At 52.7% G+C, this 12,579-nt stretch overlaps 1 protein-coding gene across 1 annotated transcript; it reads left to right on the forward strand.

The window, feature by feature from the left end:
- Positions 1 to 3,070: 3,070 nt before the first annotated feature.
- GATA1 (GATA binding protein 1) lies at positions 3,071 to 9,846 on the forward strand. Its single transcript, XM_017671439.3, has 6 exons — positions 3,071 to 3,169; positions 6,772 to 7,010; positions 7,488 to 7,865; positions 7,966 to 8,111; positions 8,634 to 8,759; positions 9,283 to 9,846. The coding sequence occupies exons 2-6, from the start codon at positions 6,791 to 6,793 to the stop codon at positions 9,655 to 9,657; spliced, it is 1,245 nt and encodes a 414-aa protein (XP_017526928.1). The 5' UTR covers positions 3,071 to 3,169; positions 6,772 to 6,790; the 3' UTR covers positions 9,658 to 9,846.
- The last annotated feature ends 2,733 nt before the right edge of the window (positions 9,847 to 12,579 follow it).

Raw genomic sequence — 12,579 nt, forward strand, 5'->3', positions numbered from 1 at the left:
CCAAAGCCTGGCCTGGCCCCACCGATTCCCTTATCTGTCCACTCCCAGCTGCCTCCCTGCTGGCTGAACTGTCGCCGCAGACTTCTGGGCCTGTGCCCCTTCCACGGGGTTGGGGGAGGGCATGGGGTGAGGCTTGGCCTCAGAGCCTCAGGGTTTCTGGCTCTTGATAGAGGCAAGGCTCTAAGGCCCCCACTCCCTACTCTTACTTCTCTTCCCTAGCCCTTTCTCTGCTCCAGCTATGAAGAAATGGGCTGTGAACCCAGAGGACAAACCCTTGTCTGAGACTTGCCTTTCAGTCTGCCCTTCCCAGGATAGATTTCCCTACCTCACTCCCAACAGTGCAACTGCTGTTTACAATAATAACAACAATGAAGAGGGTTACCATTACAGAATTCACCATTTGTGGTGCGCCAGGCAGGCCCTGGGTTGAGTGGCCTCTCAACAACATTCCGTGGGAGTTCTATGCTTGTACCCATTTTCCAGGCAAAGGAACTGAGGTTTGGAGGGCAGCTTGCCCAGGAATCGCAGAGGAAATCAGTATCAGAGCTGAGACAAGAACCTAGGATGTTGGATGAACATTTTCATTTCTCTGCACCTACCTCCAGTCTGGAAGATGGGGGCAATTATATGCACTACCACCACAAGGACTTGGTGAGAATGGGGTAAAATTATGCATGGAGGCACTTGGCACAGTGCTTGGGGTGGCTCGGCAAACAAAGCTGCTGTGTTACTATTCTACTAATGCTAAGAAAGTATTAGTATCACTATTAGTATTATCATTAGTGTTGAATTAGAATGAATAATCATATATTAATGTTAGATTAGAATTAATTATTCCTAACACTATTAAAATTAAAATTAGTGCTAATTCTATCAACATTAGAATTAATATTAGTATTAATAATTATAATTAGTATTGGTATTGGTGTCAGCATGATTTCAGCATTATCACTAGAATTTATAGTAGTGCTAATAAAAAAGGGCCAAGTACTATCCCTTGTATACAGTAGGTACTCAGCAAAAAAATAAGAATACATGACATTTATTGAGACTTCATATTCCAGTGAGTTAAAATCATTTAACAGATTAGGTTTAATTTAGTCGTCCCAATCACCCTATGGAGTAGCCACTGTTATTACCCCACCTTGAGAAACTGAGGTCCAGAAGGGATAGTAACTTGCCCAAGGCTACACGGCCAGTCGGTGATTAGGGCAGTTAATAAATAAAGCCGGGCTGGCTCCAGGGTGAATGTCCTAAAACCATTACCACTTAAGTAACTGGTCTTCAGCCTGGATCTTACTGAGGTGGGCTCAGCACAGGGCATGGCATACAGCAGAAGCTCAGGAAATGTGACATCGTTCACAGCCTTGCTCTCTTTCCCCTCAAACCTCCCATTTTGCATATGAGGACAATGAGGCCCAGAGAGGTAAGGTGAGGATGGCAGACTCCCTTTGGGATGGGCCAGTGGCAAGCAGACTCCACTGGTCCAGGGCTCCATCCTTGCCCTCTGCCCTCCATGAGTCTCAGTCTTCCCATCTGTAGAATGGGTGGTGAGCAGAGCTCCCTGTCCAGTGGACTGGGTAGTCTTACCCCTGCCCTATGAGAACCCAAGTTGGATCACTATTGTGTCACTCATGTGTCTGATGATTTTACAAAGAAAAAGTGCTCAGAAGAGACCAGGCATGGGTCTGTCAGCATGAGACACTGGTTGTTGTCAGTGCTATTACTATTTGGGGGAGGTAGGACACGGCAGAAAGGTGGGAACTGAGGTGCAAAGACCCAGTGACTCTCTGGAGGTCCCTCTCAGTGGGTTGAGGGCACAGCCAGAGCCACATGGGTGCACATCAATCTACCCCCACCTCCTCACCCTCCTATCCACCCCAGCACCACCTGCCCAGGGCTATCTACCCCAGGCTGCCACCTGGAATCTCATGGACTTCCTCTCAACTCTGTCTCTGAGTATCTCTCCCATCTTCATCCCGTCTCTACAACATTATCTTTGTCTCCCTTTCTCAGTTTTTCCACCTATATCCTTGGTCTCTGTCACTTTGAGGCTTTATCTTTTGTTTGATGTTCATTTCTGTCTCTCATTCTCTCTTTGCCTCTGTCTCTATCTGTCTTTAACCACCTCTGGCTCTCTCTGTATCTCTCCCCCTTCTCTGCCTCTTCTTTCTTTCTGTGCCTTCTTTCTGCCTCCCTCCAATTCTGTGTCTCTTTCTCTCTGTGTCTCCCCATTTCCATCTCTGTTTCTGTCTCAGGCTCTCTCCCTTCACTGTCCCTTCAATTCCCTTCCCTTCCCCCACCCTATCCCACTCCTCAAGGACGCACAGAGGAACCAACCCCAGGTCCCACCTGTTTCCCGCCTCCAAAGTAGCATGGTCGGCAAAAAGTTGAGGCCGCTGGGCCTGGGTGGCCCTCTCAGCCCCACCCCCTGATCCCAAGACAGCCTGTTACCGGCGGAGCCAACAGCCACAGGGGCCTCCATCTGATAAGACTTATCTCCTGCCCCAGGGCAGGCCAGAGCTGGCGTAGGCCCCAGTGGGGTGCTGAATGAGTGTGCCCCTGTCTCACGCCAGCCCTGGCCTGGCCCTCAGGCCAGGGCTGGGGTTGTCAAGATGTCCCACAGGCTCTGGGTCAAATCCCACCAAACCTGTCTGAGCCTCATTCTTCTGGCCTGTAAAATGGGTACAGTGACATCCCTCCTCTCCCTGTGGCCAGGAAGACCCACATGCACAAGGGCCTAGCTGGAACCTGGCCTGGCACAGAGTACGGGCTTTACACTCATTGAAAAGCCCAGCAGAGTCATGAAACCATAACTGCTATTTTCATATTACCTTGGCTTCAGTCCATTTTGTTTGGCTGGACATTGAAGTGTATGGGGGCACAAGGGCAACACGATCCAAGAATACATAGAGTGGGCAGGTAGGGTGGAGGAAGGCCACCACTGCCCAAGGGGTGCCCCACCAGCAGGGGACCGCCCCCTCCCCTGGCCTGCCCCACCCACTAGGGCACCAGCCACTCCCTGGGGAGGAGGGAGGAGGGAGGGGAAGGGAAGGAGGGAAGGAGGAAGGGAGCCTCAAAGGCCAAGGCCAGCCAGGACACCCCCTGGGATCACACTGAACTCGCTACATCCCCAAAGCAGCTGAACCCTCCACACCAACCAGCCCAGGTCAGTCTCAGCCCCCCAAGAACCCCCAGCAAGGCAAACCCCAGGCCTGCTGCCCCTTACCTCAAGGCTACTTCCCCGGCCTGCTACAGGCTCCCCAACCACCACTGGTCCCTGAAGTGTCTACCACCCCAATCCTTCAGAGCTCCTCCATACCACCTGTCTTTCCAACCCCCATCTCTACCCCATATCTATTCCCCAAACCTCACCTCTCTCTGCCCAGACTCCCATCCACCCCTTCCAAGATATCTATATTCCCCTGATCCCTTAACTCTGCTCCCCATACCTCACCTCTGTTCCCTAAGACATGCCTTCATCCCCCCAAATCCTACATCTGCCTCAACTCTGGATTTCACTCACCCGAACTTTTCTGTCTCCGAGTTAGCCCTCAAAAGTTCAATTCTGCTCCCCCATGACAATTTCTGCTCCCCAAGCCCTTGTATGCTTCACAACATCCTTGTCTCTGCCCCAAATGCTCTCTCTGACCCTCCAACCCTTTCTCAGGCCCACCAAACCCTAGCTCCAACCTCTCACCCCATCTCTGCTTCTCAAACCCTATATCTGTTCCCTGTGACTTCTCTCTGATCTCCCAAAAGCATTTCTCTCCCCAAGCACCTTGCCTGTGCACCAACACGTCTTTGTCACTCCAAACACCAAATTTACTCCCCCAAATCTGTTCTGCCACATGAATCCTTGTGTTTACCTTCCTTAAACCCCCTCTTGACCCCCAAATGTCTCTGCCCCCAAATCTTCTCTGACTCCAAATTTTTCTGCATTCTAATGCCATCTCAGTTCTCAAACTCCTTCTGTGCTCCTATGACCCATCTCTAGTCATCAGACACATTTCTGCTTGTCCAAACCCTCTGAGATCCCTAACTTTCATCTCTGCTCTAGCAAACCTTTGGACTCCCCAACTTTTCCATGACCCTCAGAATCCATCTGTGACCCCCAAACTATATCTCCAACTTCTCAACTTTCTCTCAAACTTCACGTTGGCTCCGCAACCTTGTTTCTGTTTTCCCAACCTATTTCTGATCCCAAAATATGACCTTTCAAGGTTGTCTCTGCTCCTCAAACCCCATGTCTGTTTTCCCCAAATTCCATAGCTACACCCCAAACCTCTCCCTAACTCCTCAGCCCCCTCACTGGCCCTCAAACCCCACCTCAAACCCTCCCAAGACTCATCTGCCCCCAGACCTCATCTCTGCCCCTGTCAGTCCCATGAGACCTGCCTTGAGGGCTGGAGTAGGGATGTTACCTGGGGAGAGGGGCTGGGCCATGGGAGAGTTGAGTGTGCAGGCCTCCTGCCACTGCCCGCTGGGGCAGCACTTACTCTAGTGGGGCAGCTGATAAGGAGCTTTCATATCCCCCAGTCTCGAGATAAACTTTATCTCTGTCCAGAGAGTGATAACTGGGAGGGGGGGCTGGGCCCCTGCCATGGGACGGGTGGGCAGCCCTAGACCCCGTAAGGTGCAAGGTGCAGGGACGAGGGGCAGTGGGACTGGAGGAAGATTATGGGGGCTGAGGTGAGGATGAGGGGGATAAAGAACAGTGGTGATAGAGACAAAAAAGCAAGGGACACACAGGGAGACAGAGAGAGAAGGGAGGGAGAAATAGAGAGCAAGAGAGATGGGGAGGAAAAAAGACAGAGACATGAAGAAAGGAGAAACAGAGACTTAAAGACAGAGTAAGAGAGACAGACAGACAGACAGACAGACAGCAGGAGAAAGGGAGAACCAGGAACAGAAAAGGAAAGTGAGACAAGGAATGCAGAGATAGATCCTCACAGATAGACGGAATCGAGGAGAGACAGAAAAGAGATGGAGGCCCAAGGGAGAGACGGCAGGGATGCTGGGGCCTAGATGAGGCTGGAGCGGGTAGGGGCGGGTGGGGGGACATCCACAGGCCCATCTCTTTCCCTGTACACCCTGTCTACACAATAGGTCACGTGGGCAGGGGGTTTGAAGATGGCCTTCTACACGATGTCCATCACTCTACCATACAGACAGGGAAACAGGCCTTCAGATTCACAGGGCAAGTCTGGGGCTTGTGCAGGGGGGTATGGTCAGGGATATGGGAACTGTAAGCCAGACATGGAAATAAGACCAGAGGGCCCAGAGAGGGAGGGAGGGAGAGACAGGACAAACAAGCAGAAAGAGACAGAGTGAGAGAGATGTTCAGAGAGAAACAAGTGGAGAGGGAGACAGGAGAGAAACAGAAAGAGATAAAAAGACAGAGATAAAGATGAGAAAGTCAGAGAGACAGAGACATGAGAAGACAGAGAAAGGGAGGAAAAAAGAAACAGCCATTCATAAAATCACAGTGAGAGAGAGTGTGCACAAATGCGTGCAAGAGGTATCATGGCGTTATATAAGATGAGAGAGAAGTACAATAAGCCAGGCTTAAGAAGAAACATAGTGTCAGGGACAAAGAGACATGGGGACACAGAGAGGAAGAGACAGACACACAGAGAAGGACAGAGCAAAGGGGCAGAGGCCAGGCCACCTCTCACTAAGATCTCACAGATCTTAGCTGGGCCATCACCTCCTCCTATTGAGCAGATGGGGAAACTGAGGCCTGGGGCTAGTGGGAACTGAAGGAATGTGAAAGCAGAACTATGGCAGACCTCCCCAGGGGAAAAGGGATGGGTAGAGGGAACACCTCCCACCTGTCCCCCTCCTCAGAGGAAGCAGGGGCCTTAGGGTGATTTCAAAAGTTGGGCGGGGATGGCAGAGATAAGCAGTGGGGAGTACTGACCCCCCCATGGAGCAGGGAGGAACTGGGGGCCTTCTGTCTGCAGACCCAACGGAGGTGGGGGAGGGGGGAGTCAAGCCGGAAACCATGGGGTTTCTGAGAAAGTCAGAAGATGCAACAGATAGGGATGAAGTTGGGTAGCACAGGAGGGTGAACCCCAAAGCCCCAGGGGATGACCAAGGGGTTCTAGGGACCCTGGTTCTGTATCCCAGCCCACCCCACCCAGACTCATCTACAGGGGAAGTGAAGGGAGGATGGGGGCTGGGGGAGAAGAGGAGAAGTGGAGGAGGGGAGGAGAAAATGAGGAGAGGTAGAAAGATGAGCAGAAAGGGAGAGAGAAGGGGAAAAGGAAGAAAAAGGGAGGAGGGAAGGGAGAGAGATGGGAGGGGGAAGGGACAGGAGGGGAAGAAAAAAGGAGCAGAGGGAGAAAAGAGTAGTGGAGGAGATGTGGAAAGGGCAAGAGAGAGAGAGATGGGGGCCAAGAAAAAAGGAGGGGAAAGAAGGAGGAGGGAAAAGAAGAGAATTTGAGAGAAGGAGAGACAGGTGGAGGGAGAGAAGAAAGGGAAGAGAGGAAGAGGAGAGGGAATGGGGGAAGGAGGGCAGGAAGAGGAGGGGTGGGTGAGAATATAGGAGGCTGAAGGAAAGGAAAGATGAATGAGACCAGGAGGGGAGGGAATGGGGAAGAAGGAAGGAGGGGAGGACAGAGGAGTGGGAGTAGAGGACAGGGGAGGAGAGGAAGAAGAGGGAAGAGAAGGTGGGCAGTGAGGAAAGGAAGGGGATGGAGTGGGAGGAGGGGGTGGAGCAGGGAAGGGGAAGGATTTCTGGATCTGAGCCCCCTCCTGTCCTCACAGGTCAAACCCCAGAGGCCCCATGGAGTTCCCTGGCCTGAGGGCCCTGGGGACCTCGGAGCCCCTGTCCCAGTTTGTGGACCCTGCCCTGGTGTCCTCACCAGCAGAGTCAGGAGTTTTCTTCCCCTCTGGGCATGAGGGCTTGGACACCGCAGCCTCCTCCACTGCCCCCAGCACTGCCACGGCTGCAACGGCTGCACTGGCCTACTACAGGGATGCTGAGGCCTACAGACATTCCCCAGGTAACCCCTTGGGGTGGCTGTCTTGGAACTGGCTCCATGCTGTAGTACAGAACTTTAGCTAGGGCAGAATATCACTAGGAGGTTGTCTTGAAAATAACCAGAAGCCTTCACAAGGCTGTGCTCACCACTTCCCCTAGTTAAGTCCAGACTTCAGAATGCCAATCCTCCTCAACCTGCCATGCTGGGGTAGCCATACTGGGAAGCAATGTGGTGGCCCTAGTTGTCAAGAGACCTGTGGGGCTCCAAATCCCAACATCCTCAAAGCACATTTGGAAGTGGGTGGTGGTTACTGCAGTTACCTGAGTGACCAGTGGGGCTCAGAATCCAGGAGTTACCAAGTGGCTGGCAGCTATTCTGGTCATGTGAAACTTGGCCAGTCTGTTGAGGCTGTCAGCCACCACTGCACTCTGAAAACAGTGTGGCTATGGACTGATCTCTTCTTTCCTCCTTCCTTCCCATACCCACCATCCCCCATAGTCTTTCAGGTGTACCCATTGCTCAACTGTATGGAGGGGATCCCAGGGGGCTCACCATATGCCAGCTGGACCTATGGCAAGACTGGGCTCTACCCTGCCTCAACTGTGTGCCCCACCCATGAGGACTCTCCTCCCCAGGCACCAGAAGATCTGGATGGGAAAGGCGGCAGCAGCTTCCTAGAGACCTTAAAGACAGAGCGCCTAAGTCCAGACCTCTTGACACTGGGGCCTGCATTGCCTTCATCAATCCCTGTCCCCAGCACTGCCTATGGGGGACCCGACTTTTCCAGTAGCTTCTTCTCTCCCTCTGGGAGCCCCCTCAATCCAGCAGCCTATTCCTCCCCCAAGCTTCGTGCAACACTGCCCCTGCCTCCCTGTGGTGAGGTTCCCAAAATGGGTCAGGGAGGTGGAGGTGGTAGAGGGGTCCAGGGCAAAGTTGGGCTGAGTCTGGCTCCTTCCCCCTCTGTCCACCCCATCAGAGGCCAGGGAGTGTGTGAACTGTGGAGCAACGGCCACTCCACTGTGGCGGCGCGACAGAACGGGCCACTACCTATGCAATGCCTGTGGCCTCTATCACAAGATGAACGGGCAGAACAGGCCCCTGATCCGGCCCAAGAAGCGCCTGGTGAGACCTTAGGCCTGCCTCTCCTTACCCACGAACTGCTGTTCTCACCCTGTGCAGGGGTCCCCATCCTCATGACCCACAAGAACCTGCATCTCCACCTCTTCCCCATCCACATGGGAGCCCAGCTTTGTACAGGAATGCCTGTCTGGAACCTCCCCTCAAAGGCTGCTGGCAGGAAGCCTGTCCTGTCCCTGCACAGTAATGTTTTCATTTGGTTCACACCAGGATCACCTTGGGGCCCTCCCCTAGAGCTGTGTTGATCTTATTGGCCTCAGGTGCTGCCTGAGAATCAGGATTATTTTCAACTCCCCAAGTGATTCCAATGTACCTCCAAAGTTGGGAAACACTGATGCACTCCCAATACCTTACCTCAGCCAGGAGGCCCAGTCCTCATCCCATACAGAACCCACAGTGTAATCACCTGTCCTCACCCTGTACAGGAAGCCCTGCCTCTCACCTGACCCTCACCTCCTGGGACCTGCACCACCCCAGAGCATTGATCCTCACATTCTTCCCCTGCAGATTGTCAGCAAACGGGCAGGTACCCAGTGCACAAACTGCCAGACCACCACCACAACACTGTGGCGGAGAAATGCCAGCGGGGACCCTGTGTGCAATGCCTGTGGCCTCTACTACAAGCTACACCAGGTGTGCCCTGCCCCTCAGAGCCCCGCCCTGCTCTCATCCCCTGTGCCACCAGGTGTTTCCCTCTTCCTGCTTCTGTTCCACCCTGACCTTCCACCTTCACTTCCCCCAACCCTCCCTCTCTTCTCCTTCCTTTCCTTCCTTCCTTCTCCATTCCCCACTCCTTGGCCCTTATCCCTCCCTCCATTCCTTTATGCCCTCCTTCCCTTCCACTCCCTCCTCCTACCCCTCCCTTCTGCCCTTTCTCCAGTCTCCCTCCTCTCCTCCAGCCAGCCATCAGCTAACTTCCACACCCTGGCCCAAACCTGGAGCAGCTCCTATAAGCCTCAGAGGCTTTCCCAAGCTCAGGGCCTCACAACCTTGGGATTCCCTAGAACATAACTGATGCCACACCAGGGCCCGCTCCCCTGGTCCTTGAACCAATTCTCTATCTTCACAGAGGCAGGGTGGAGAGGGTATTCCTGGTCAGGACACAGAGGTAAAGGTGTGGAGTTAGGGGGAACATCCATGGCCTCCCTTTCGGCAGGTAAACCGACCACTGACCATGAGGAAGGATGGTATTCAGACTCGAAACCGCAAAGCATCTGGAAAAGGGAAAAAGAAACGGGGCTCGAGTCTGGGAGCTACAGGAGCAGCTGAAGGAGCAGCTGGTAGCTTCATGGTGGTGGCTGGGGGCAGTGGTAGTGGGAATTGTGGGGAGATGGCCTCAGGCTTGACTTTGGGCCCACCCAGTACTGCCCATCTCTACCAAGGCCTGGGCCCTGTGATGCTGTCAGGGCCTGTTACCCACCTCATGCCTTTCCCGGGACCCCTTTTGGGCTCACCCACAGGCTCCTTTCCCACTGGTCCCATGCCTCCCACCACCACCACCACCACTGTGGTGGCTCCGCTCAGCTCATGAAGACACAGAACATGGCCTCAGGGCAGGGGCAGTGTCCCTCTCCTCTGTAGCCAGCAGTCTGTACAACCCAACTCTCTGGGCCTCAGACACCCCCTGGCCAGGACCTTCAAAGCTTTTGTAAAATAAAACCACCAAAGCCCTGCAACTGGATGTGTGAGCATGGGACTGAATAAAAAGCAGTGTAGGCAGGCTTTGTATCAGTGCCTGTGATTCTTTGGTGATGGTATGTGGCTGCAGCGTGACTGTGTGAGGCTGTGTGAGATGGCACGTCTGGCACTTCACGTTTGTGGGGTATCGTGTGCAAATGTAACAGTACCCATGAAACTGTGACAGCACCTGGGTTGTATGACATGTGTACCCACACGTCATGTGAGAGACAGCATGTGAATGGTTGATTGAGCCACATGGTTGTGACCGTAAGATGTGTGAGATGGTGTGTAGGACACCAGGTGATGACAAGTGGCAGGGCATGGGTGGCTGTATGGAAAGAAATGAAAGTGTGTGCCCAAAACTGTGTGCTGAGGAAACATGTGGGCTTGTGCTTCTGTGATTGCGCACCACATGGCCTGATCTTTGACACAGTGTGACAGCATATGTACTGGGCACAGAATTTGATCTGTGCAATAAACTGTTTTGGAATGCTGAACAGAGACTTCAGTATTGAACAGGAATGTGCAACAAGGAGTGAAGGTATAATAGTGTGGCCATGAAGGTCTGCATATCAGAATGCCTTTGTGTGTCTAATAACAGCAGTATTTCTGTGCAAGTCTGTGTGTGTGTGAGCATATCATGTGGCAAATGCCATGTCTGAGTGTCTGACAATGTGAGCAGCTCTGTGGACACTTGTTCATGGAAACATCAACATGTATAGCTTCAGTCAGCATAAGTTAGGGACCCTCTTCCAAGGGACAAAAGACATGTTCAGAACAGGAAAGGGAGGAAGGGGTGGGGCTGGAATGGTAAACACCCAGAAGGTCAGAAGGCCAGTATGGGACAATGGGGCTGTCCATGAGCCTTCCTGTCACTCAGCTCTTATCTCTCTTGGCGCAGCTCAGCTGCAGCCCTGTGGGAAATGGTAGAGAAGAGAGGGGAAGATTACGAGGACAAAATAGCCTATGGGGGGATATTTAGACCTGTACGTGTGGGGGAGCTCCCCTCAGTGCCAGCAACCTTCCCAGCACTCCTGCGCAACTGGGTGAACTGCTCCCTGCAAAGTGGAATCTGTTCTTCCTAAATGGAAAAACTGTTAACACAGGAGCGTACGCTATGTCAGGTGACATCCTAAGCCAGGCAGGTTTAGGTGGCTTGCCCAAAGCCACACAACTGGTGTCACAGGAAAGCCAGGCTGCATGGCTTAGCCTCCACACTAGCAGTAGCTCCTAATAGCAAACAGCACTACTGACAGAGGGCTGGCTCACTGTGGGTCGGGCAGCAGCTGGGAGGCTTCAGTTGCTTTAGTTTGTGAACACTGGGAGAAAAAACTGAGGAAAGTATACTCATTCATTTTACTAATGAAAAAGTGAGGCTTGGAATTGATAAGTAACTTTTCCTGACCACACTGAGTTTAAGGAATGGATTCGGGATGCGTAACCCCTGCCAAAGTGAGTCTTGCTCACCCTTAATTGGGCTGCTTCTCTTCATGGCTTCTCCCCTAAAGCTCCAAAGATGAGAACTGTGGGCCTGCATATCCTGAACACAGTATGGCTGGCCTCAACAAAAGAGCACCCCTTCAGCTAATAATGGCTACACTAGCCCACTAATCACAGTAGTCCATGCTCATCACAGGGATTCTCCAGAACTGCCCTGGCCCTATAAAAGCCTCCGGCCTGGCCGCCCCACAGAAACTCCAGCCCTCTCATCCTGCAGGAACCACTGTCCTTGTCTTGAACAGAAACCCCTCTTGGAACTTGTGAGGGAAATGTGCCCGGCCCCACCTTGTCAGGAGCCCCCAGCCCCAACCCCTAGAAGAATGGCTGCCCTTGCCTGGTCCTCTAAGGAAACCCTCTCAAGAATTATCAACAGGAAACCCATCCAGACCCTGGACAGGAACATCAGCCCTCACCTTGTATAGGAAGAGCCCCTGTCTTGCCTCCCACAGCACAGGACCTCTGCCTTACCCTGGTTAGAAATCTCTGAATTTGCCCTGTAAGGAAGCCCCTGTACCACCCCTTACAGAAACGCCTGTCCTGACCCTCTTCAGGAGCCTCAGTCTCTCTACAGGAATCCTGCCTTGACCTTGGACAAAGCACCTCCCTCCTCACACTGTAAGGGAGCTCTGTCCTCCAAGTGGTAGCATTTTAGAAACACTTCACTCACAATCAAATCCAGTGCTGAAACACTGACCTAGCTCTCTGCAGAAATCAGGAACCCTGACTGAATGTAGAATCCCTTGCCTCCATTGTTGACAATGACTCCCAATGTCACTCTGTGCTAATCCCTGATCTCACACTAATCCCTAGAGTCTACAAGAACCCATGACCCAACTCTCAGCATGAACCTCAGTCTTGAACTTATACAGAAAACCCTTTCCTGACCCTATGGCAGGGACGCCTATCCTGACCCTCTACCTTAAGCTGAGATGTCATCTTACACAGCACCCATGGCCTCCCCTGGCACAGGACACCCTGCCCAGACACTGTACAGGGCTTCCCATCCTCACTCTGTGTTGGCTCCACAGACCTGACCCTCTGCAAGAAGCCCTGCATACAATTGTACTGGAACATCTGACTGGACTCTCTGCAGAGAAACTTTCCTGACTCTCAATAGAAGGCCTTCACTTGACTCATTTACAGGAATTTCTGACCTGATCCTTTATAGGAACTCCTAAACTTGCTCTCTAGAAACACTCTCCTGACCTTGAATGGGAAGCCTTCATGTGACTCTCTTGGACAGCCCTTGCCCTGGCCTCATCCTGGAAGCCCC

Source organism: Manis javanica, chromosome X (assembly GCF_040802235.1).
Source record: "Manis javanica isolate MJ-LG chromosome X, MJ_LKY, whole genome shotgun sequence".
Classification (NCBI taxonomy): Eukaryota; Metazoa; Chordata; class Mammalia; order Pholidota; family Manidae; genus Manis; species Manis javanica.